At 39.3% G+C, this 24,511-nt stretch overlaps 1 protein-coding gene across 3 annotated transcripts in view; it reads left to right on the forward strand.

Moving 5' to 3' along the window:
* The window catches only part of katnip (katanin interacting protein), a 152,760-nt gene that overhangs the window by 124,498 nt on the left and 3,751 nt on the right, over positions 1–24,511 (forward strand). For all 3 annotated transcript variants that reach the window (XM_087997997.1, XM_043711164.2, XM_043711166.2), the window contains exons 21-27: positions 5,074–5,237; positions 5,787–5,851; positions 9,643–9,753; positions 14,088–14,227; positions 14,514–14,615; positions 15,060–15,220; positions 18,496–18,581. In XM_087997997.1, coding sequence (XP_087854123.1) covers positions 5,074–5,237; positions 5,787–5,851; positions 9,643–9,753; positions 14,088–14,227; positions 14,514–14,615; positions 15,060–15,220; positions 18,496–18,581 — 829 coding nt within the window. The remainder of the gene's footprint in view (positions 1–5,073; positions 5,238–5,786; positions 5,852–9,642; positions 9,754–14,087; positions 14,228–14,513; positions 14,616–15,059; positions 15,221–18,495; positions 18,582–24,511) is intronic.

Below are 24,511 nucleotides of genomic sequence, written 5' to 3' on the forward strand. Positions count from 1 at the left end.
TACAGGTATTTTGACTCATGATCATAAAAGGATTAATGCAATCTTTAGAAAATTTTATTCTGATTTATATAAATCGCAGGATTGTGAAGACAGGACTAGGAGGATGCAATCATTTTTTAAAAATTTGACCTTTCCGGGCCTAACTCCGGAACAGGTATCGGTCTTTAAATGCTCCCCTAACAGTCCAAGAAATACTTGACGCAATTAGGCAACTTCAGAGCGGTAAGGCACCTGGCCCAGATGGTTTTCAAGCTGAATTCTATAAAGAATTTACAGAAATATTGGCTGGTCCACTTATGGACATGTATAACTACTCATACAGTCAGGGCTGTCTCCCGCCTTCGCTGAAAGAGGCAAATATCTCTCTTATCCTTAAAAAAGGAAAGGATCCAGAAGATTGTGCATCATACAGACCAATATCCTTGCTAAATGTAGATTTTAAAATCCTTTCTAAAACGTTAGCATTGAGACTAGAAAGGGTACTGCCACATATGATAAAGGAGGATCAGACGGGGTTTATTAAGGACCATAGATCATCCAATAATATTAGAAGGGTTTTGAATATGATTCAAGCCTGCCATCAGGGAAAGATACCAGGAGTAGTAGTTTCATTAGACGCGGAAAAGGCATTCGATAGGGTTGAATGGTCATATTTGTCTTACACATTGGAAAGGTTTGGCATTGGCAAGGTGTTTACCAAATGGGTCTCAACATTGTTTCGTGATCCCAAAGCAGTTGTGGTTACCAATGGATTAGGTTCGGATAGCTTCAGTGTGGGTAGGGGCTGCTGTCAGGGATGTCCTCTCTCGCTATTGTTATTTACACTAATAATTGAACCACTAGCAGAAGCTATACGGGCTGATCCTAATATAACGGCCCCGAGGATAGGTACAAGTAAATATAAAATTACCCTTTATGCAGATGATGTTCTTCTATTCCTCAGTAATCCAAATTATTAATACATTTAGTGCATTCTCGGGCTATAAAATTAATTTCTCAAAATCGGAGGCTGTGCCAATGGGTGGCCTTGCTATGATACCTCACTTAGTGGACAGATCCCATTTTTCCTTTCGTTGGTCACTGGAGGGTTTCTTATATTTAGGCATTTTTATTACCCCAGTATTTGGTCAGTTATACAAAGCTAACTTTGTGCATTTACTGGAGAGGATAAGGCAGGACCTCCAGCGATGGGGAGACCTTCCAATTTCCTGGCTGGGTAGAATAGCACTAATTAAAATGAATGTCCTGCCCCGTCTCCTATACCCTATGAGAATGCTTCGGTGATGCTGCCGAGGCTGGCACTACGTAAATTATATGGCTGGTTGAGTTCCTTTATCTGGAATCAAAGACGGCCCCTCATCAAGCTGAAGAAGTTACAGCTGCTACAGGCAAGGGGAGGATTGGACTTCCCAGATTTTAGGAAATATCAGTTAAGTTCCCTATTAAGTTACATAGCTGATTGGGTCTTGTCTGATCCACAATCAATCTGGCTGGACGTCGAGGCTTCTCAAGTAAAATGCCCACTTATTAACCTTTTATTTTCGGACAAGAGGAAAATCATTATGGATCACTGTAAAAACCCTATAATACTAAACACAATTAAAGCTTGGAATATAATGCGGCAAAATGAGGGCAACTCACATAAAACATCCCCCTATGCGCCGATAGTGGGAGCATGGGAATTCCAACCGGGGTTTACAGACGCCACTTTTAAACTCTGGAGATCCAGGGGTATTTCATGTCTAGGGGACCTATTTAAAGATGGGGTCCTGATGTCCTTTGAACAGCTGCGTCAGAAATTCGGATTACCTAATGGAGACCTCTATCGATACTTCCAAATTCGAGATTATATACAGAAGAAGACTACGTTATTGGATAGTCTTTATAAATCAGGTAGAGAATGTAGAGTACTACGACCAATGGGGGTATCCTCCATCAGTACTATTTATCATTTACTATATGATGAAGTATCGGGAGATATGGACAATCAGCTTAAAACATGGGGTCAGGAATTGGGACTAGAAATCTCTATAGAAACGTGGAATGATATTTGGGAAAACGCCAGAAGAATCACCATCTGTAACAGAACTCAGGCTATCCAGCTGAAGAAACTTCATAGGGCCCATATAGCACCGGATCGATTGGCAAAATTTAAGGCAGGAGCATCTCCAATGTGTCCCAAATGTAAAACAGAGGTGGGCACTCTTGTACATTGCCTATGGACCTATCATAAGATCCGCAGATACTGGACTAAAGTAGCAAGTACCCTGACAGAAATTTTAGGAACGGAAATTAAAGTGGACCCTGTATCTCCTTTTGGGCTTTTCGAACTTTCCCTCCCTGGATATGCACGGGAAGAGACTATTTTCTATTCTCTCTTTCTGTGCAAGGAAAAATATTTTGGTAAACTGGGTGGCTGAGGGCCCCCTGGGCTTTCAAATTGGCACAGATTAATTATGGAATGTATTCCCCTTGATTTCCTTACAAATATGGTGCACCGAAAGACCGAATTATTTTATAAAATATGGCAGCCCTTCTTGAATTATATGAATACAGATATTTCGGCTATCCTAACAAGGGCTTTTATTTAATTGAGATTATGAACCTGGCTGGTCCAGGGCCCCTTGGGAGAGGAATCCCACATGAATACAGGTTTTGTTACATTTGATGTTAACACATTCTGAGCATGGATCTCACTACTCAATTTCTATGTTATCCGTTGGTTTTTTTTTGTTTTATTTTTTCTCTTTCTCTTATTTGAATAATGTAAGAGACTTAAATATACACTCTAGTTAGTTGTAGGTTAGATTAGTAGTTAATTGAGTTTTGTTTTTTTCTTACTCTGTATTTTTCTTTTGTTAAATTGTGGTTATTATATATTTAAGATTTAATTGTATATCAATGTTTGTACTTGAGAGTTTTGTTTATTTTTGTAAACTTGTAAAATGTTAAATTTCTAATAAAAATATCTATTAAAAAAAAAGCATACGGTGTGTTAGGTTTTGTTGGTAGAGGGATTGAGTTCCGGAGCCGTGATATCATGCTGCAACTATACAAAACACTAGTGCGGCCTCACTTGGAATGTTGTGTACAGTTCTGGTCGCCCCATTACAGGAAGGATGTGGAAGCATTGGAAAAGGTGCAGAAGGGATTTACCAGGATGTTGCCTGGCCTGGAGAGAAGGTCTTATGAGGAAAGGTTGATGGACTTGGGTCTGTTCTTATTGGAGAGAAGTAGGCTAAGAGGAGATATTGTAGAGACATACAAGATGATCAGAGGATTAGTTAGGGTGGACAGTGAGAATCGTTTTCCTAGGATGACGACGTTGGATTGTACGAGGGGCATAGCTGCAAATTGAGGGGTGATAGATGTCAGAGGAAGGTTCTTTACTCAGAGTGATAAGGGAGTGGAATGTCCTGCCTGCCAGTGCAGTTAACTCAATCACATTAGGGCATTTAAACAGTCCTTGGATATGCATGTGGATGATGATGGGATGGCCTTAGATTAGTTCACAGGTCAACACAACATGGAGGGCTGAAGGGCCTGTTCTGCGTTGTATTGGTCTATGTTCTATGAGACCATGCTTGATAAATCTACTGGAATTCTTTGAGAATGTAACTAGCAGATGGGGGGGAGCCAGTGGATGTTGTTTATTTGGACTCTCAGAAAGGTTTTGTCAAAGTCCCAAATATGAGATTAATATGTAAAATTAAAATGTGTGGGATTGGGGATTGTGTATTGAGATGGAGAGAAAATTGGTTAGCAGACCAGAAACGAACCGTAAGAATAAATGGCTCTTTTTTCTGAGTGGCAGGCAGTAACAATTGGGGTACTCCTGGATACCAGGACCCCAGCTATTCACATTACCTGTTAATGATTTAGATGAGAGAAATAAATATAATAGCTCAAAATTTGCAGATGACAAAAGTTGCGTGGAAGGGTGAGCTGTGAAAAGGATGCAAATATGTTGCAGTGTGATTTGAGTGAGTGGGCAAATGCATAAAAGATATCTTATAATGTGGATAAATGTGAGATATCAACTTTGGTAGCAAAATTCAGAAGGCAAATTATTGTTTGAATGGCTGTAAATTGAGAGAGGGGTTTGAAAGCAAGTGCGCAGGTGCAGCAGGCAATGAAGAAGACAAATCCTATGGTCCGCCGTCAGACTGAGAGGATTTGAATACAGAACAGGATGTCTTGCTGCAGTCATAAGTGTATTGGTGAAGCCACACTTGGAATATTGGGTGCAGTTTTGGCATCCTTTTCTGAGGAAGGATGCTCTTGATGTAGAGGGTGTATAACAAAGATTTCCCACATTGATTCCTGGGATGGCAGATCTAATGTTTGAGGAAAGATTGAGTTGGTTAGGATTGTGTTCACTGAAGTTTAGAAGAATGAGGGGGTAATCTCATAGAAACCACGAAAATTCTAGAGGGACACATTTGATTCAAGAAAGATGCTGCCGATGAAGGGGAGGCCGGAACCAGCAGTTATAGTTTAAGGGGCTGAGATGATGAAGAAAATTTTTTTTTACTCAAGGGAATAGTGAGCCTGTGGAATTCACTACCGACAAAAGTGGTTGACGCCAAAACATTGTGTTTTCAAGAAGGAGGTGGATCTAGTTCACATGATTAAATGGATCAAGGGATATGAGAGGGAAGGGCAGGATGAGGGTATTGAACTCAATCAGTCATGATCATTATATATGGCAGATCAGGCTCGAGGGTCAAATGACCTACTCCTCCTACTTGCTATGTATAATTTTATGAATTTCAACACTATTTATAAAGTATCCATGTCACTTTCCTAGCTTCCCATATATAATACTTTACATTTTTCTGCACAATTTGTAATCCATAATTAGTGAATAATTGTAACATTTAAGTAAAAGCTTTTTCACTTCTGAATAAAATTTATGGACATTGTTCGAAGAAAAGAATGTAACTGACATTTAATGCTATGTTTACATCTGTCATTTCCTTAACTGATCTTCACCAACAATCTAACATAAATCAGGGCAAAAAAAGAGAAAGTGCGTGTTTGATAAACTGGTATCCTTTAAATCTTACCTAGGCGAAAGTTGTCCACGTTACCCTTGATGGATACTGCATTTCACCACCAGAGGGCTTCCTCCTCCGAAAAGGGCCAGGCTTATGCCATTTTGACTTTGCCCAAGAAATTCTCTTTGTAGATTATCTTCACAGGAACAGCAAAGTAGCAGCAAAGCAGCAAACTGGGTAAAAGCATTTCCTACTCATTATATATTTGGTTGTACATTATTCTTGGAATTGTTTTAAACGAGCTTAAACAGGCCAAGATAATTCTGAATTTCTTACAGCTCCAATAACATTAAAATATAAAATTGATAAATGCTAAAAGTTATATGGTAATTCTTAGCAAATGTTTAAGCTTTTTTAACTGCAAACACATGAAATCTAAGGTAACAGTCTTTAGATTAGACTTGTTTGTGTTAATTTAGTTACATTTGCAACTATACAAATATTATGAAGATATATGAATTATTTATTTTAAGCTTTTTAAGAATAAATGATAACTTTCCCACTATTCATTGTTATAGAATTGTAGCTTTACAAAAGTTGGTTTGTTGATTTAAAACACTTTGTATAGTTAGTAAAAATGAAACTGGAAGCTGTAATCAATCTCTCAGCATCATTAGTACCCAACAGGAGATAAGAATGTATTGATGACCATCTATGATGTTTCCTGTATCGTAATATACAAAGTAATTTCTGTACACTTCTGAATTGCGCATAATATTTTGATAGGAACTGTCTTAGGAACGTGGAACAGGCTAGTATGGATTATGAATCTCCTTTGATGCCATGTGGCTGTATCCTTTAACTTCAGGAAGTCTGCTACCAGAACAGTATTACCCTTACCCTAATAGTGTATGGGTTTACAATTTCCTCATAACTTTCACTCTGGGAACAGAATGAAATTAAATAAGCAAAATGACTGTTGGATGTTATCATGAGTTTGTGCCCTTTAAGCTGGAATTTCCATAATCTGTTGTTCTATTTCAAGTGTAGATATTTTTAATCAACCTGTCATGACACATGTCAGGAGCAGAAGGGACTTTAACCCATATAGGTAGAGACATTACCACTATGCTGCAAGGGTCCTCATGACCCCTGTCACTAAGACTGACCATGACTTCAAGTTTATTCCATTTGTGCCCATTGGGAGCATTCATTATGGGTGACTGTTCATCTATAATTAGATTAGATGAGATTCCCTACAGTACGGAAACAGGCTCTTCGGCCAAACCAGTCCACACCGACCCTCCGAAGAGTAACCCACCCAGACCCATTTCCCTCTGACTAATGCACCTAGCACTATGGGCAATTTAGCATGGCCAATTCACCTGACCTGCACATCTTTGGACTGTGGGAGGAAACCAGGGCACCCAGAAGAAACCCACGCAGACACTGGGAGAATGTGCAAACTCCACACAGACAGTCGCCCAAAGCTGGAATCGACCCTGGGACCCTGGTGCTGTGAGGCAGCAGTGCTAACCACTGAGCCACTGTGCCGCCCATGTTGATCCATCATTAGTTATATGTCGCTACAGTAACTAGAAATCAATTGCAGCCTCGCTTGGATCTGTTTCTCATACTAACCTATAATTACTTTATCTTCAGTTTAATTAGTTTAAATTCAGTGAATTTATCTATCCTTGATACTTAAAGCCAGTGACCAATTAACTGAGCCAATAAATTGACGTAATTGTACAGCTGCAGCAATTACTTAAGTTCAGTTTAAATATAAATGCCTATTCCCAAATAAACCTTCAATAAGACAAAATTAAATGCCTCAGTTTGCAGGCAGTCTTGTCTCTGGTAGCAGTGTGGTGGTTCATTGGTTAGTGGTGCTGCCGCCTCACACCACCAGGGACCCAAGTTCGATTCAATCTTCAGGCGACTGTCTATGTGGCGTTTCCAGATTCTCCCCGTGTCTGCGTGGGTTTCCTCCGGGTGTTCCGGTTTCCTCCCACAGTCCAAAGATGTGTAGGTTAGGGTGGATTGACCATGCTAAATTGCCCGTAGTGTCCAGGGATGTGCAGGCTAGGTAGATTAGCCATGGGAAATGCAGGGTCAGAGGGCTAGGATACGGTCAGGGGTCTGGCAAGGGTCTGGGTGCGATGCTCTTCAGAGGAGTGATGTGGGTTCAATGGGCTGAATGGCCTAGTTCTACACTGTTGGGATTCTATTATTCTGAGTTGCATGGTCCCAGGTTCAAGGCCCACCCCAGAGAGGAAACTCAGTAAATACAATACATGAGGCTCTATTGGCCACATGCTGCTAAGTAATCAGTTATGAACAGTAGCACTGTTTGGGTATGCTGATTTCAATGAGATTTTGCATTTGAGCCTCCACTAACAAGATTGAACTGAAGTGCGATGGTTATGCCCCTACATTTGGAGCAGAGGGCCTGGGTTCACATTCCCCATGCTCCAGAGCTAGGCCTGAACACATTGCTTTTTCAAAAGGTAAAATAAGTTTGGACTGAAATGTAGACATCTCTCCACTTCGGCAAATCAGGCACACTGTGAAGCACGGTTCGGATACATTTTACCGATTGGTATGATCTGTGATGTTTAACAGATGAAACTCTTCTCCCTTCTCAAAATGAGTTCTTATTTTAGTTCATCTTGCTGAATTGCTTGAAATGACTAATGGCCATGTTTATATGAGCAGAAGTAGCCTTTAAAGTAAGTTATGATGTTGAGGAGCTGGTGTTGAACTGGGGTAGACAAAGTTAAAAATCTCACAACACCAGGTTATAGTCCAACAGATTTATCAGGTACCTGTGGAGCAGGATCATAAAACACAGAATTTATAGCATAAGATTACAATGTCATGCAACTGAAATGATGTATTGAACAAACCTAGATTGCTGTTAACTCTGTTAATAGTTCTACATTCCCCCAAAAAAGGAAACATCCTCTCCACATCTATCCTGTATAGACCTCGCAGGATCCTAGATTTTTTGATCAAGTCGCTTTCTCTTCGAGACTCCAGTGGACACAAGCCTCATGTGTCCACCTTTTACTCATAACAAAACCCATTCATTCCAGGTATTACGCTAGTAAACATGCTCTGAACTGCTTCCAATGTATCTACATACTTCCTTAAATGACATGACCAATATTATACACACTACTCCAGATAAAGAGAGACCTAAGGGGCAACGTTTTCACGCAAAGGGTGGTACATGTATGGAATGAACTACCAGAGAAAGTGGTGGAGGCTGGTACAACTGCAACATTTAAAAGGCATTTGGATGGGTATATGAATAGGAAGGGTTTAGGGGGATATGGGCCGGGTGCTGTCAGGTAGGACTAGATTGGGTTGGGATATCTGATCAGCATGGACGGGTTGGACCGAAGGTTCTGTTTCCGTGCTGTACATCTCTATGACTCTATAATATGTAAATCCCAGAACTTCTTTTAAGTCACATTCTCGAAATAACTTAAGGTCTTACAAAAAAAGGTTACATCTCAGCTCAGACAATGCATTAAAGGTGTGAGGTTAGAGTCTGTCTATATCCCACTCTTGAGTCAGACTGGTTCTGTTTCCAAAGTAGGAATTTATAAAATATTACATGGATTGACTGCCTGCATGATTGCCTTCAGATTGTGAACATTTTGAACAAAATCGAATGTATCTATAAGTATAATTTTGCAAATGCAAATTCACCCCATAGATTTACATGTCAATTAACCGAAACCTGCAATCCATTCTAAAAGATGAAAGACTTAACAACAATTTAGATTTATTCATGACACTGTAATCATTTGCTATAAATTCTGCACCTTATGATCCTGCTTCTGATGAAGGAGCAGCACTCCAAAAGCTAGTGCTTCCACATAAATTTGGTGGACTAAAACCTGTGTGATTTTTAACTTTAAAATAAGTTTTTTACCTATTATGAATCCCATATTATGCTTGGCCAGTAGACTGTTTATCTTGAAACGTATGCAGTGCTGTTTTGACATGTGTAAGTTTGATAACGTGCAAATCAATGCAAGTAAAATGAATGTGTCATTAGAGATGCAAGTTCAGTATATTTCAAGTTCTAACACACAGTTTGCTTCAACAATAAAACTTTAATTCATGCAAGCTGTCTGTTTTAGATATGCAAGATTTTTTCTCCTTTCTTAAAATATCCTTGGTTAACTTGTGTAAAATTGGAATTACCTTGATAATGTTAACAAACATACAAATATTATATTTGTGTGACAGTCCTCTAATTACTATTTTAATACCAGCATAACCTTGTTTAAAGTACTTTGTTGAATTAACAGTTTCAAGTAAAAATTTTATGAACTAATACCTTGTAAAGATGGGCAGTATTAGTAGTAAGTTTGGAGGTATTTAAAGTCCAGTGCTCTAGTGAAGTGATTTATAATCCAGGGTACCAAAAATAATTCTTCACAAAATCTTTTGCGTTTACATGAGAGTAGATTATTTACCATTTGTTTTAAATAAATTCTATTGTTAAATATTATGTTGGCATTTGAACATTAACCAGAAATATTTTTGTTAATACTAGTAAGATTAATCTGATATTTTTTCGTGCTTATGGCTAGTTTACTTTCCTTGACCTAGCTCCTGCCAGTTATTTTCCAGCTGCAGTTGCTGACAAGCTGGGGAGATCCTTACTACATCGGTCTTAATGGACTAGAATTCTATGGCGACAATGGGGAAAAGATTCTTCTAACAGAGAATAGTATCCTATGCAAAATGAAAAAGTCAAATTATTGAATAGTCTTCTGAATAATATTTAAAATAGAAAAATCGTATTCCAGTACTGCTGCCTTTTAAGAATGCTGAGGCCACTGTTTAATCTGTTGCCTAACCTCTTTATAGTACAAATATTTTGAATTATCAATATGAAAGGAACAACTCGACTTTCTGAAGAATTGATTGTGGTTGAATTTCTACATACTCTTCCAATTTCTCTTCAATCATTCAAGACTGACACCTTCCACGCACTTTCTGTTCTACTGACTCCTGCCTTGTATATCCCCTATGTCTGTTCCCAACACACTACCTACATCCTTGCATCCTTTTCACTCTACTCCTTTTTGGGACAAGTTTGGAAATCTATTTCACGTGTCATTTGATGCTAAATTAGTAGCAATTTTTTCACAATTGTTTGTTATCCAAAGGCATTAAGGTGTATGGGGCAAAGGCTGACATAGAGTTAGGCCTTGGATCAGCCTACTAATTGCTCAAGGTTCCAAACACAGACTTGGATTGTCATGGTGTTAAGGGATGGGGAGTGTCATGTAAATCATGTTAAGTGTGCACAAGAAAGATTTCTTAATATGAGGATGTGCCTACTAGAGAAGAAGTAATACTTTTCAAAACTCACTAATACTTGACCTAGGAAATATGGCAGGGCAAGTTATGGGGCTGTCAGTGAGGGAGCACTTTGCTGCAAGTGACCACAATTAGTTGAGTAAGGCCAATTTTGACGGTATTAGACAGGAAATTTAAAAAGTTGATTTGGAGAGGTATTCACAGGTAAAGGGACAATTGGGAAGTGGAAAGCATCCCAACGAGAGTCCAGAATCAGTATGTTTCTATGAGAGTGAAGGGCAAGGGAGGTAAGTGCATGAAATGCAGGGTGACGAGAAATTGAGACTCCACTCAAGAGAAAGAAGGAGGCATATATAAGGTATAGACAGCTGGGGTCGAGTGAATCCCTCGAGGATTTTAAGGGCAGTAGGAGTATACTTGAGACGGAAATCAGGAGTGCAAAATGTGGACATGAGATAGCTTTGGCAAATAGGGTTAAGGATAATCCAAAGAGATTCTACAAGTACATTGAGGGCAAAAGAATAACTAGGGAGAAAATAGTGCCCCTTAAAGATCAACGTAGCTGTCTATATGTGGAACCGCAGGAGATGGGTGAGGTACAAGATGAATATATTGTGTCATTAGTTACTTTTGGGAAGAACATGGAAGTTAGAGTGCTTGGGGAAATACTGATGTCTTGAAAATAATTCATGTTACAGAAGAGGAAGTGTCTTAAAATACATAAGGTAGATAAATCCCTGGGACCTGATGAGGTATTTCCCAGAACTTTGTGGAAAGTTAGGGAAGAGATTGCTAGCTTTCTGAAATATTTGATCATCCATAGCCATGGATGAGGAGCTGGAAGACTGAAGGTTGGCTAATGTGGTGCCATTATTTAAGAAAGTCAACAAGGAAAATCCAAGGAACTATAGATCGTTGAGCCTTACATCAGTGGTGGGTATGTTGTTGGAGGAGATTCTGACAAACAAGATTTGGAAAGGCAAGGACTGATTAGGGATAGTCAACATGATTTTGTGTTAGAAATTCTGTCTAACTAACTTGAATTGAGTTTTTTGAAGAGATGACAAAGAGGTTTGATGAAAGCTGAGTGGTAGATGTTGTCTATGTGGATCTCAGCAAAGCATTTGACGAGGTTCCACACGGTAGTTTGGTTCATAAGGTTAGATCACATGGGATCCGGTTGGAGCTTGCCAATTGCATACTAAATTGGCTTGAAGATAGAAGATGGAGGGTGGTGGTGCAGGGTTGTTTTTTTCGACTGGATGCCTGTGACTAATGATGTGCCAGAAGAATTGGTGCTGGGTTCACTGCTTTTCATCATTTATATAAATGATTTGGATGTGAATATAGGTAGTATGTTTAGTAAGTTTGCAGGTGACCCAAAATAGGTGATGTAGTGGACATTGAAGAAGATTATCCCAGAGTACAATGGGACCTTTAGCAGACAGGCCAATGAGCCAAGGAGTGGCAGATGCAGTTTAATTTAGATAAATGTAAGATATTGCATTTTGGTAAGGCAAACCAGGGCAGGACTTATACAGTTAATGGTAGGGCCATGGGGAATGTTGCCAAACAAAGAGATCTTGGGGTACAGGTACATAGTTCCTTGCAAGTGGAGTCACAGGTAGACAGAGTGGTGAAGAAGACATTTGACACACTTGCCTTCATTGGTCAAAATATTGAGTATTGGAGTTGGGATATCATGTTGTGGCCATACAGGTCATTGTGAGGCCATTTTTAGATTACTGCATACAATTCTGGTCTCTCTTGTATAGGAAGGCTGTTTTAAACTTGCGAAGGTGCAGAAAGACTTACAAAGATCTTGCCAGGACTGGAGGATTTGATTTATAAGGAGAGGCTGAATAAGCTGAGGCTATTTTCCTTGGCTGAGGGGTGATTTTATCGAGGTTTATAAAATCATGAGGGGCATGGATAGGATAAATGGCCAAGGTCTTTTTCATCAGGTGGGGGAGTCCAAAACTAGAGGACAAAGATTTAAGGTGAGAGGGAAAGGTTTTAAAAAGGATCTGAGGGGTAACTTTTTTACACGGGGGTGGTGTATGTACAGAACAAGCTCTCAGAGGAAATGGTGGAGGCGGTACAATTACATTTAAAAGGCATCTGGATTGATATATGAAAAAGAAGGGTTTAGCCAAATGCTGGCAAATGGGACTAAGTCCTATTGGGACGTCTAGTCAGTGCGGATGAGTTGGACTGAAGGGTCTGTTTTTGTGCAGTGAGACTCTGTAAATGGCCTCCTGTTCCTATAACAAAAGAGCTGAAAATTAAAGAGGACCTACCAGAAGGTTTAACAAAACTAGAGGCAATTGAGTTTCCAAACTCTGACAACTCCAACTCCAGGGCCAGAATGAACTGGGCGAAGAACTACAAGTCTTTTTTTCTGAATGTTTTACTGTAAATGAATTAATATAAAACTGCAAAAGTGACTTCAAAAAATTAGCTAGTTTGAATCTTCAGATTCTGGATTTGTAAATCTTATTTTGTGTTTTTACTGAAAGCATTTTTGGTATATTTGCTTTTTAGTTATTCACCAATCAACTCTACGGTCCTAAAACAATTTGTTCAGACTACACTTGGATGCATTCTTTCCTCTGTGCTAATGACCCATCTACTCCCTGTCCTCTGTTCCCCTACAGTCACTATTCATCTTTTGGAATTGCAAATCTTGATTAAGGGGAATGAATTATTGACACGACTAGTTGTATTAAGATCCTATCCCATATTGTTACAACACGGGGTAAACCCTCTTGTTTAATTTAAACCAACAACACAGAGCAGATTTATCCCATGCAGTAATCTGTCAAAATTCAAGAGGCCAAGAACTATTTAAAATAAAAATGAACAACTTTATTTCTTAAAGCATAACAGAGAATAATTACCTAACAACTATATACAACTCCTTCCTGTAACCTATCTTTTATCTTCTCCTCTTTAATACCAGTCCGATAAAGCCCCCTGATTAAGATTTATAAAACAAAGCTTTTTATCTCAAAACCAGGCAGTTTTTGGTTCTTCTCTATATTCCTGTTGTCTTTTCTTCATCTTGGGGATTCTGCTTCACAGGTTACCGATTGATAAAGGTACCTTTAAGAGAGTTATTTTTCAGGCAGTCTTTACATGCTGGTGGCTTGGCAGTTCTCCCAACTGTTCAATTTTCTCTGGCCTTATAACCCCAAAGCATTGGATTGTGTCATTCGCTTTTAAGATTGTCAATGTCCTCAATTCAAACTTGGTTAGAGGTTGGTATCTTGGGGTATAATTTAAATTGATTGGCCAGATTCAAATTTGTTTTGACTCCAGACAACCAGCTATTCAAGTTGTTCGACCAAATGTTACATTATTTTTCTTTCAGAACACTTGGTACTGTCAAGTAGTTCTACTAGCTTTTAACTTTCTTAAAGGTACAGTACACCACATTCAAAACAATATGAAAAGGGTACACATTGTGTGTATAAAGCAAAGATATCGGTCAGGGCATAGGAGCGCAGGGATATCAGTCTTACTATTGCAATACTTATCATTCATTTGGATGCAGCCAAAATTCATAATGTTTTAATTTAATCTGCTAAATCAGTGAAATATTGCAGTTTCATACTTGCTGTTGATTAAATGTAGCTAAGCAATCTACATCTGTTGCAATATAAAGAAAAATGATTGTTGTTGAAATTTGATCAAATAAATTTATTGTCCAGAATGTTCTTAACTCTCTGTTATCAGACATTTCTGCTTTTCCAGATAGTGTGAATGTTTTAGAAAGTGTTTCGGGGGATGTTCGAACCCCAGACAAATTAATTGATGGAATAAATGACACAAATGATGGGAGACACATGTGGTTAGCTCCTATTCTTCCTGGATTGGTAAGAAGCACAATTTCTGTCCAGTAGTTGCTCTATTTTGAAGAGAATAGGATCTGATTAATTATGTGCACTTGTTGTTGCTTTTTAATTGTCTTTAGTTTTGTTCATTTTGTGAAACTGGACAACTATGAATAGATAATAAAGGGTAATGCTGTAGTAAACTATGTTAATAGCTATAAAGAGCTTGTCATTTTCATCACTGCAGTAAGAACAACTTGCACAAATCCATATGCTGTTGTGAATGTTATGAGAGTTTTTGAATATAAATTACTCTTTTCTGTTGTAGGTAAATCGGGTTTATATCATTTTTGATCAACCTGTTGCAGTTTCAATGATTAAACTCTGGAATTATTCAAAAACCCCTCAAAGAGGGGTGAAAGAATTTGGGGTATGTCATCATAAATGCATCAAAGTAATTAAGTTATTACTTGTATGCTTCTTAGTAGCCAACGGTTATACTGGATACACCCATGTCATCAGCATAATTATCTAATTTATATAACATAATCATACCTTTTCAGGAATTTCACTGTGGCCAGCCATTGTTTTGCAGCCTATGTTTGCTAAGAAAAGATTGTAAGTGCATTATTGTTGATGCTATAACTGGTAAATATAACTAGTGAATTTTGATCTGCAGCCATACCTTTTTAAAATAGAATTAAATGAATTATAAAGACTTGGGAATTGCAATTGTCATTTAGAAATATAATGAAACAGTTTTTTTTTAAGTTTTACATTAGCATAATTTCTGTGATCTATTGATGCAAAAAGTAAAATTAATTTGGTGTTTAGTGTTACTTGTATGATTACTTCATATTCTGTTGTTTCACAGCTACTTGTTGATGATTTATTAGTCTACAATGGAATCCTAAATATTGTGAGTCCTGTGGCCCGTGGTATCCTGCCAACTTGTGAACCTATTATCCCATATCATACTATCCTTTTCACTAATGATGAGAGGATTACACATAGAGAGAGAAATACTGTTATAAGGTACATCAAATCAAATAGATTATTTATTGTTGCTAAATAAAGTTTCTGTGCCTCATATTTGTGGAATCAATTGAATGTAGTCCTGCTTTGATAGATAATGGCAGAGAAATTTTCGAAGAAATTTGTGACTGCAGAGTGAACAAGGGAAATAATGTACTGTGGTCATGGTCATTTGAAGGTGTAGATTATCTCTTTGGCTGTAGCGCTAAGACTGGACAAATACATGATTGGTGAGATTCAAATTGAAATAATCAGAATAGATTTTAAAGCAACAATGCTCAGTGGACAGGTAAGGGAAATTTCAGTTGCCGAACACTTTAACATGGAACCCTGTTCCCTGGCCAACATCTCTGTCTCAAGCACGCTGCAGTGCTCCAGCAAAGCTCAATGCAAGCTGGAAAGATCCGTTTGGGGATCTTGCAGCCTTCTGAACTCTGTCGAGTTCAACAACTTTAGGCCAAGCCCCACACATCAGACCTTGTAATCACATAGTCTGCGAATATACACAGCCCAATGTCAGCCACTAACTGTCTCCAGTAATAGCAATTCACCCTCCTAGCCAGATCGTTAACCACTCCTTTGCCTGTACAACTGTTCTTCTCTGTCTTTGGGCTCTAAACCCACCTTCGTTTACTCCTCACCCCTCCCCCTCCTACTCCACCTTCTACATATAAACTGACATTTCCTAGCTACCATCAGTTCTGAGGAAAGGTCACTGGATGCCGAAATGGTTATTTTAATTTCTCTGCACAGATGCTGCCAGACCTGCTGAGCCTTCCCAGCAATTTTTGTTCTGGTTTCTGATTTACAGCATCACGCAGTTCTTTCGATTTTTATTAAAGGAAATTAGGGCTGAGAACAGTGGTTTTCAATGGCAGAAGGCTCAATGGTTAGTTTTATAGAAATTGATGGTAGCATCTGCTTTTAAAGGATTTGGGATTGTGACTAATGGAAGTCAGCCACTATATTAAGGGAAAGGAATTCAATCAGCTGCAATTCTTTGGGAGTAGAGTCTAAACACCAGAGGGTGGGTTTTGAAAATGCTGTGTCATTGTATTGCAATATCTTGAGTAACTAGAGAAGGAAGTGAATTATTCTTTGCAAAAACTTCAACAATGCCAAGGAGACTGTTTTACGTTAACTGCCAACTAATAAACTTTGCAAGGGAAGAGCCATTTTCGGGGGACCTTATAAATTGTTTTAGCTGTCAATACAATCTTCTTAAAATTAATGTTTGCTTCTTTAATCTAAAGCCACAAAACAATAAAAACAATTGAGTATGTGGTAAACTAATTGTGGTTTTTTGTAGTGTTTCAATCCTATCATTGTCATCAAAGATAGCTAGTTTGCTCTCTAGATACCATGAATATGTTTGAGGAGAAAGTGAGGTCTGCAGATGCTGGAGATCAGAGCTGAAAATTCCTGAAGAAGGGCTTATGCCCGAAACGTCGATTCTCCTGTTCCCTGGATGCTGCCTGACCTGCTGCGCTTTTCCAGCAACACATTTTCAACCATGAATATGTTGGCTACCTCGTGCTTTATTTTACTTAACAACATGTCTTTTGTTTTCCATTCATTGAAATTCATAGTCCCAGTTTGAATTGATATGAGGTGATGTCATTTTCAACTCAAACTTGGTTAACACAGTCTTCCATCCATTGATATCTCATATCTCAACGGACTAATGGTATTACCGCTGGACTGTTAATCCAGATACCCAGGTAATGTTCTGGACACCTGGGTTTCATCCTGCCTCAGCAGATGGTGGCATTTGAATTCAATAAAAAAACTGGAATTAAGACTCTAATGGCAATCATGAATCCATTATCAGTTGTTGGAAAAATCCATCTGGTTCACTGATGTCCTGTCGGGAAAGAAACTGCCATCTTTACCTGGTCTGGCTTACAAATGACTCCAGACCTACAACAATGTGGTTGACTCTTAACTGTCCCCTGGACAAATAGGGGCTGGCAATAAATGCTGGTCTAGCCAGTCATGTCGACATCCTGTGAATAAATTTTTAAAAATCACAAGCATATACTATCTGTTCCCAAAAGAATATTTAAAAAAAAACACAAACTCAGCAGGTCTGGTAGCATCTGTGGAGAGAAAGCAGAGTTTGTTTCAAGTCCAGTGATCCTTTTTCAGGTAGCAGCTAGGAAAAGGTAGCATGATGATGGTGGTGTGGGAATTGGGGAGGTGGGGACGAAGGACTGAGCAGCTTGGTGAAGAGAGAAAGAGGAAAAAAAAAGTTAGACAAACGAAGGCATTGAGATCGTAAGCCAGGGAAGAAAAGCAGCTGGATATGGAGGCTATGACTGTGTGTAAATGGGTTGGCTATGCTGAAAGCAACTCCTGTCGTGACCTATCGTGGGTGTAGGGATGGGTAATAAACATGGAAGAAAGTGTTCATGCTGTAAAATGATGAAACTCATTACTGAGACCTGAAGGTTATAGTTAGTAACCATTAACAGGTGCCAAGCGAACTGGTAAAACTTTTTATTTCTTGTTTTGTTGGCTAAACATCTATTCCGTGCAGTGGGAGATTGAAAATTTATAGAATATTACAACATTGAAGGTGATTTGGCTCATCATGTCTGTGCTATATCTTTGAATGAGCTATCCAATTTTACCAATTCCTGTATACTTTGCCCATAGCCCTGTAAAGATTTTCATTTTCAAATATTTATGCAGTTTCTTTCAGAATTGGCTTCTGTCACCCTTTCAGGCAGTACATGCCACATCTTTAAAAAGGTGCAAAATATTAAAATGCGTAATATTCATCAGTAGAGTTCTGACAGTACCTAGAGTATTTCTGGTAACCTGAGTCATTTGCTGGCAGCTATTTTATTTAGGATAGCCATTATCTCCTGATACTGTAACAATCCCAAAGGTATACTTCCCCGTTTTAAATGTGTGTATGTATTTGTTGTATATGCAGAGAGATTTTATACTTCACTTTGCATGAAAAGGGAAATAAAATGAGGTGCTACTGTGGCCCTTGTAATTTTGTTTAAAAATTGAGGCTCTGTGCCAATTATGATGCCAACAATTGGATATGTTTAGGCTTTTATGAAGAGATCAAGTGAAAATTAGCATAAGCTGAGAAAGCTCTGATGAAGAATCAGCTAGACTCAAAATGTTAGCTTGCTCTGTCTCCATGGATGCTGCCTGACCCACTGTGATCTCCAGCATTTTTCAGTTCAAAAAGCAGCATATCTCCCTTACACCATTGAACATGTTCATTGATGTTTTATTTAATTATTCTTGCACAGTAACCAAGTGGAAGATCAGGATGTGAAGATGACCAATGAAAACCAAATTATTCAACGAGCCAAGAAGAAGCAAGCGGCTGACCCAGGTTAGATTTTCACCCTTTTCTCTGTTTCAACTAGTTAAAGGGAGGTTAAGGAAAGAGAAAGACTTGGTTTATGTAGTGACTTTTCAAAACTTAGGTCATTTCCACTCTGGTCATGCAGCAGCTAATTTGCACCAAACCAACTCTGTCTCCATGATCCCGTCAGAGAGGAGCAGGCCATAGCAGTCTACATCAGGCACCTTTCTCAAGGCCCGTGAAACTTACTGAGATCTTGGGGCCTGGTCTGAAAACCAGATTTAGCTGGATAGTCACAGACTCAGCATTGATGGGAGAAGGGCTGTAACCCTATCGAAGTTACTTAATCTATAAGCCTCAAAGCAGATCAGCAATGTAACACTTGCATTTTCTGGTTTAATCTCGTGTGATCCATTGTAGAAGTGCAGTCTCAATGTCCTAGGAATTTGGAGACAAATTTGAAAAAAGATCTAGAGCTCACTGGGGAGATTAGACACATTTGATGCATTTCTTACCATCAGTGATGTCTGGCCTCCTCTGGTAAAAGCACATAGTATCTACATTATCATTTGATAATTTAGATTTTTAAAATAGACACAGATTTTGTTTTCAGTTCTGTCAATATAAATGTTTCTTTTCAGAAAGTCATTTGGAATGGCAAAGTTAATGCATCAGTTCGAAGAAAGCTTTGATTTCAGCCTGCAGGATTTCTAGTTTTATCATGGGATGTGTGATTTAGTGGCTGGGCCAACATTTATTGCCTATCCCCAGTTGCCCTTAAGAGGGTGGTAGAGATAAGCTAATTTGAACCACTGTAGTCCATTTGATGTAGGCAGCATTTATGTTTGCCAGTCAAAGCGGTGAGAGGCCTGAAGGGAACTTGGGCCAATCAAGTGGCCCACTTTATCCTGGAAATTGATTTGGATTTTGAGTGTTGTTGGAGAGTGGAGAGTATTCAATCACTCTCCTTTATGCCTAGTAGATGGTGAACAGACTTTGCAGAATCAGGAGGTGAGTTACTCACTGCAGGATTCCTGGACTCTGACTTGCTCTTGTATCTACACGGTTAATTCAGTTCAGTTTCTGGCTAATGGTAACCCCCAAGATGCTGATAATTGGGGATTCAACAGTGTTAATGCCACTTGAATGTCAAGGGGTGATGACTCGATTGTCTCTAGTTATAGATGGTCATTGCCTGGGCATTTGTGTGTCTTGACAATATCATATGTCATCCCAAACCTGGATTTTGTTCAGGTCTTACTGCATTTAGTCCTGGACTGCTTCGGTATCTGAGGAGTCACAAATGGTGCTAAACATTGTGCAATCATCAGCAAACATCCCCACTTCTGACCTTATGTTGGAGGGAAGGTGATCACTGAAGCCGCTGAAGATAGATGGGCCTACGACACTACCACGAGTATCTCCTGCAGCGATGTCAGATTTAGATGACTGACTTCCACAATTCACAACCATCTTCTCATGTGTCAAGTATGACTAGCCAGCAGATAGTTTTCCCCAGATTTGCATTGAGTCCAGTTTTGCTCTGACTCCTTAATGCCATACTCTCACAAATGCAGCCTAAGTGTCAAGGGCAGTCATTCCCATCTCATCTCTGAAAGTCAGCTCTGTTATTAATGTTTGATAGTACTTTTGACTGATGATCATAAGTAGACTGATGGGACAATAATTGGCTAGTTTGGATTTGTACTGTTAGGAAAAACCTGGGCAATTTTCCATGTTGGCTATGTTGTGGCTATTCTGAAGCACTTCATTTCTATTTCCTGAATATTGTTAGGACCCATAGCTTTTATAGTAGCCAGCTTTTGTTGATATCAAATGGAGAAAATTGAATTGGCTGAAGACTGATAAGTATAATGCTGGTGACCTCTGGTGGAGACTGACATGGGTTATCCACTTAATACTTCAAGCTGCAATTGGTTTGGCCTTTTGCACTGATGGGGAGATTTGTGAAGCTCTCTCCTCCAGTGAGTTGTTTAATTGTCTTCCACCATCCACGACTGGATGTGGCAGGACTGCAGAGCTTAGATCTGATCCATCGGTTTTGGTTCTGGTGCTGCTCCTGGGAATGTCTCCTGCACTCTACATTACAACAGGGTTGATTCCCCCATCTTGATGGTAGTGGTAGAGTGAAGGATACACCTTATCATAAGGTTACAAGTGTGTTAGAGTACAATTCTGCTGCTTGCTAATGACCTATAGCACTTTATGGACATCCATTCTTGAGTTGCTGGAGCTGTTTGAAGTCTATCCCATTTAGCACAGTGATTGTGCTGCACAACACAATGGAGCATATTCTCAATGAGATATGGGACTTCATCTTCACAAGAACTGTGTGGAAGTCATTCTAATCAATACTGTCATGGACAGGCGCATTTGAATCTGAAAGGTTGGTAAGATTGAAGTCAAGTATGTTTTCCCCTCTTGGCTTCCATCACCTACCACAGACCAGTCTGCTAGCTATGTCCTTTAGGATTCAACCAGCTCAGTCAGTAGTGCAGCTGCTGAGCCACTGTTGGTGGTGGACATTGAAGTTCCCACCCAGAATATATTCTAAGCTGTTTTCACACTCAGCGTGTTCAACATGATACTGATACATCAGCTGAGCAGGGTGGGGCAGTGCGTCCATCTGATGTGATGGAATTCAAATCCAGGTCCCAAAAACATTGCCTGGATCTCTGGATTATTAGTCTAATGACAATACCTCTAGGCTATGACGTCCCCCTGGAGCTTAATTGATTGTCTATACAAAATGGAACTTGTATGACATACGGGGAAAAAAAGACCAGCAACCATTCGTGGTTTGAGCCTAGTTCAGAGATTAGTTTATATTCAGCAGAAGGTAAATCTGTTCATTGTGTGGAAATCTCCAGACTGGGAGAATTTAATTTGTAGAATATCCAGATAGTGAGGGTTTGCCAAGTCTTCAAGCTGTGCGTGGGATAGCTGTTCAAACCTGCAGAACTAAAAAGAGGCTTAGGGCAACAAAACTAAAAAGAGCCAGATAAGACATTGAGGAGTTAAAATCAGAGTCATGTTTCAGTGGATCTAGTATCTGCAAAGGTTAAAGTATAATTTCTGTAAACCTTTCTACATTTGTGTTTGGTTTCCTTTTGTGTAATAAGCATGATTATTTCAGAAAAAATCACATTGACAGCTTTGTGTGAATATATTCAGTAACTAACCATGGTAGCAACTAACCACAAAAATTAAACATATAAACTATCAAGCCAGGTTTCACTCTGGGATTTGACTTGTCCAATGTTGTTATCAGCTGGCATCATAACATCAGTGATAGTTCCTGAGTTATAACTTGGTTTGTATAGCTTTTGGGAACCTTAAAGTTATCCAGTGCACACAGTTCTCCAGTTCTCACTGGAGTTTGGAGAATACATAAGAAACAGGGACAGCAGTGAACCAAACAAGCCCTTGAGCCTGTATTAACACCCAATGCGTTCATGACTGATCTTCACCTCCAGCTGCATTTTCCCCTCTGTACCTTGATTCCCTGAGATCATAAATCATTCTCGGCCTCAACAGAGAGGTGTGATGGCTCAGTGGTTAGTACTGCTACCTCACAGTGCCAGGGAGCTGGGTTCAATTTCTTGGTTGTCGTGTGGAGCCTGCACATTCTCCCTGTGTCTGCGTGAGTTTACTCCTGGTACTCCAGTTTCCTCTTACTGTCCAAAGAGTCCAGGGATGAGTAGGTTGAGTGGATTAGCCATGGTCGAAAAGTGTGGCACTGTAAAAGCACAGCAGGCAGCAGCTGAGGAGCAGGAGAATCGCATTTTCAGGCATAAGCCTGATGAAGAACGTATGCCCAAAATGTCGATTCTCTTGCTCCTCGGATACTGCCTGACCTGCTGAGCATTTCCAGCACCACTTTTCGACTGTGATCTCCAGCATCCTCAGTCCTCGCTTTCTCCTGGATTAGCCATGGACAGTGCAGTGTTACAGAGGAATACAGTAGGGACGTAGGTCTGAGATGGTGGGTCTGGGTGGGATGCTCTTTGGCCAAATGGCCTGCTTCCACACTGCAAGGATTGTATTTACACTCAAATAGGGGTAGAGAATTTAAAAGGTGTGATGTAACCTCTCCTCCTGTCAGATCTAACTCCTAGTTGATGATACAACTGACACCCTCCCAACTCTACCTTTGTCTTCCTGCTGACACTGCCCTCCCAACCCTCCAATCCCCGTACCTCTTCCGAAACCACAGCCGCCAGTTGATATCAGGTACCACCCTGCCAGGCTTTTGCAGCTTTAACTCTACCCAGCTTTCACCCTCTTCCCTTGCCACTTAAACACCCACATTCACCCATACTCTGATTAACTCACACTGAGAAGCTCTGACACATCTTATCAAAATGCGGCAGATAGAGCTATAAAAATTGACAATGGGTTGGGTTCTGCGCTGTCCTTTGACAGAAACAGGTAATTCAACGTTGAGAGTTAGTAGGTGCTTATCAAGAGGTACAGACTGAAGAAGGTGATTAGAGTTTGCCGGTGAGGCATAGTTGGGTTAGACAGCTGGATTCGATGATAGCTTATGTAACATGCACATGTACTCTGGCCACTTGTTTCCAACAAAATGTCAAAGTGGGGAGAAGAATTACAATGTAGACAACATGCAGGGAGGCAGTGGTATAGTGGTAATTTCATTGGACGTTCAATCGAGAACCCCAGCCTAATGTTCAGGGGTGTGGGTTCCAGTCCCACCATGGCAGACAGTGAATTTTGAATTGAATTTTTAAAATATCTGAAATAGACCGCGAGTGAACATGCTGTAAGAACCCATCTGGTTCACTAGGGAAGGAAATCTACTACCCTTACCCAGTTTACTGGTCTAAACATGACCCCAGACTCTCAGCAATGTGGTCGGCCCCTTACTGCCCTCTGGGCAATAAATGGCAGTGATGCTCCCATCTCGCTGATGAAGACGTATATTTTTTAAAAATGCTTTTTTTTATGAATAGTGGTACTGGTTTTTGGTGTACATGGTTATAATAAAATTAATACTGAAAAATATCTCACTTATATTTCATGTCCAATGAGTGGAAGGAAGCAACAAAAGATTTGAGCAATTGTTCCATCATTTTATTTCAGAGATCATTATTGAAACTCACACTGCAAGTAATCCAAAGGGTGAAATTAATTTTCTACCAGTGGTACCCAGTTTTAGTTTATTTCCATTAACCTATTCTTTCCTGTTGGTCTGTGTTTTATTTGGACTTGGTGATATTTAGAAATGTCATAAAATGCAGAGTCTCAAAATGATCAGTTTGGTCCATCTGGCTAATCTAGTTTTGGGTTGTCAGGTATTTAAATGTGCTATTTTATTGTTAATTTCTTGAGATTTGTGTTTGTGTGCTGAAGGTAATCATTGAGAACAAAACTTTTCTATCACCAAAGAGATTTATATTTCCTATATCAGATTACAGTGTTTAAACATGCAATTTGGCCTGCCCCATTGTTAGATTTAAATTGGCCCTTCCACATACTGTTGAAATGTTGAGTTAAATATAGTAAGTATATATTATAGAGAATAACACCTCTGCTGACAGTAGAAAACTATAATCAGAAAGCATACATTTCACCACTGAGTTGTAATTCTACTAGTGTTATTTTTGTCTATTATAATTATCACTAAGTTTATTGTGTATAGTATCAGCATTCTTTGCCAAAAAATTGCTCTGGATTTCGTCATTGACTGCTTTTGTGCTCAACAATAAAAAGATCTGGGCAACACTCAGTATGAAGACTTTGGTGAAGGTACAGATGAGATGTTTACTCTGGCTCCTAGGATAAAGATTATAGTCATGGATTAAATGAACCTGAATTTATTTTTCTTAGAACTAAGATGATGAAATTTGAGTGAGATGTTTACAATCACAAATCATTTAACTGGAGTAAATAAGGAGAAACTCTTCCCAGTGGTA

The sequence above is a fragment of the Chiloscyllium plagiosum genome, unplaced genomic scaffold (assembly GCF_037043375.1).
Source record: "Chiloscyllium plagiosum isolate Xiang-an unplaced genomic scaffold, Cpla_swu_hap1 HiC_scaffold_20, whole genome shotgun sequence".
In the NCBI taxonomy this organism is placed as follows: domain Eukaryota; kingdom Metazoa; phylum Chordata; class Chondrichthyes; order Orectolobiformes; family Hemiscylliidae; genus Chiloscyllium; species Chiloscyllium plagiosum.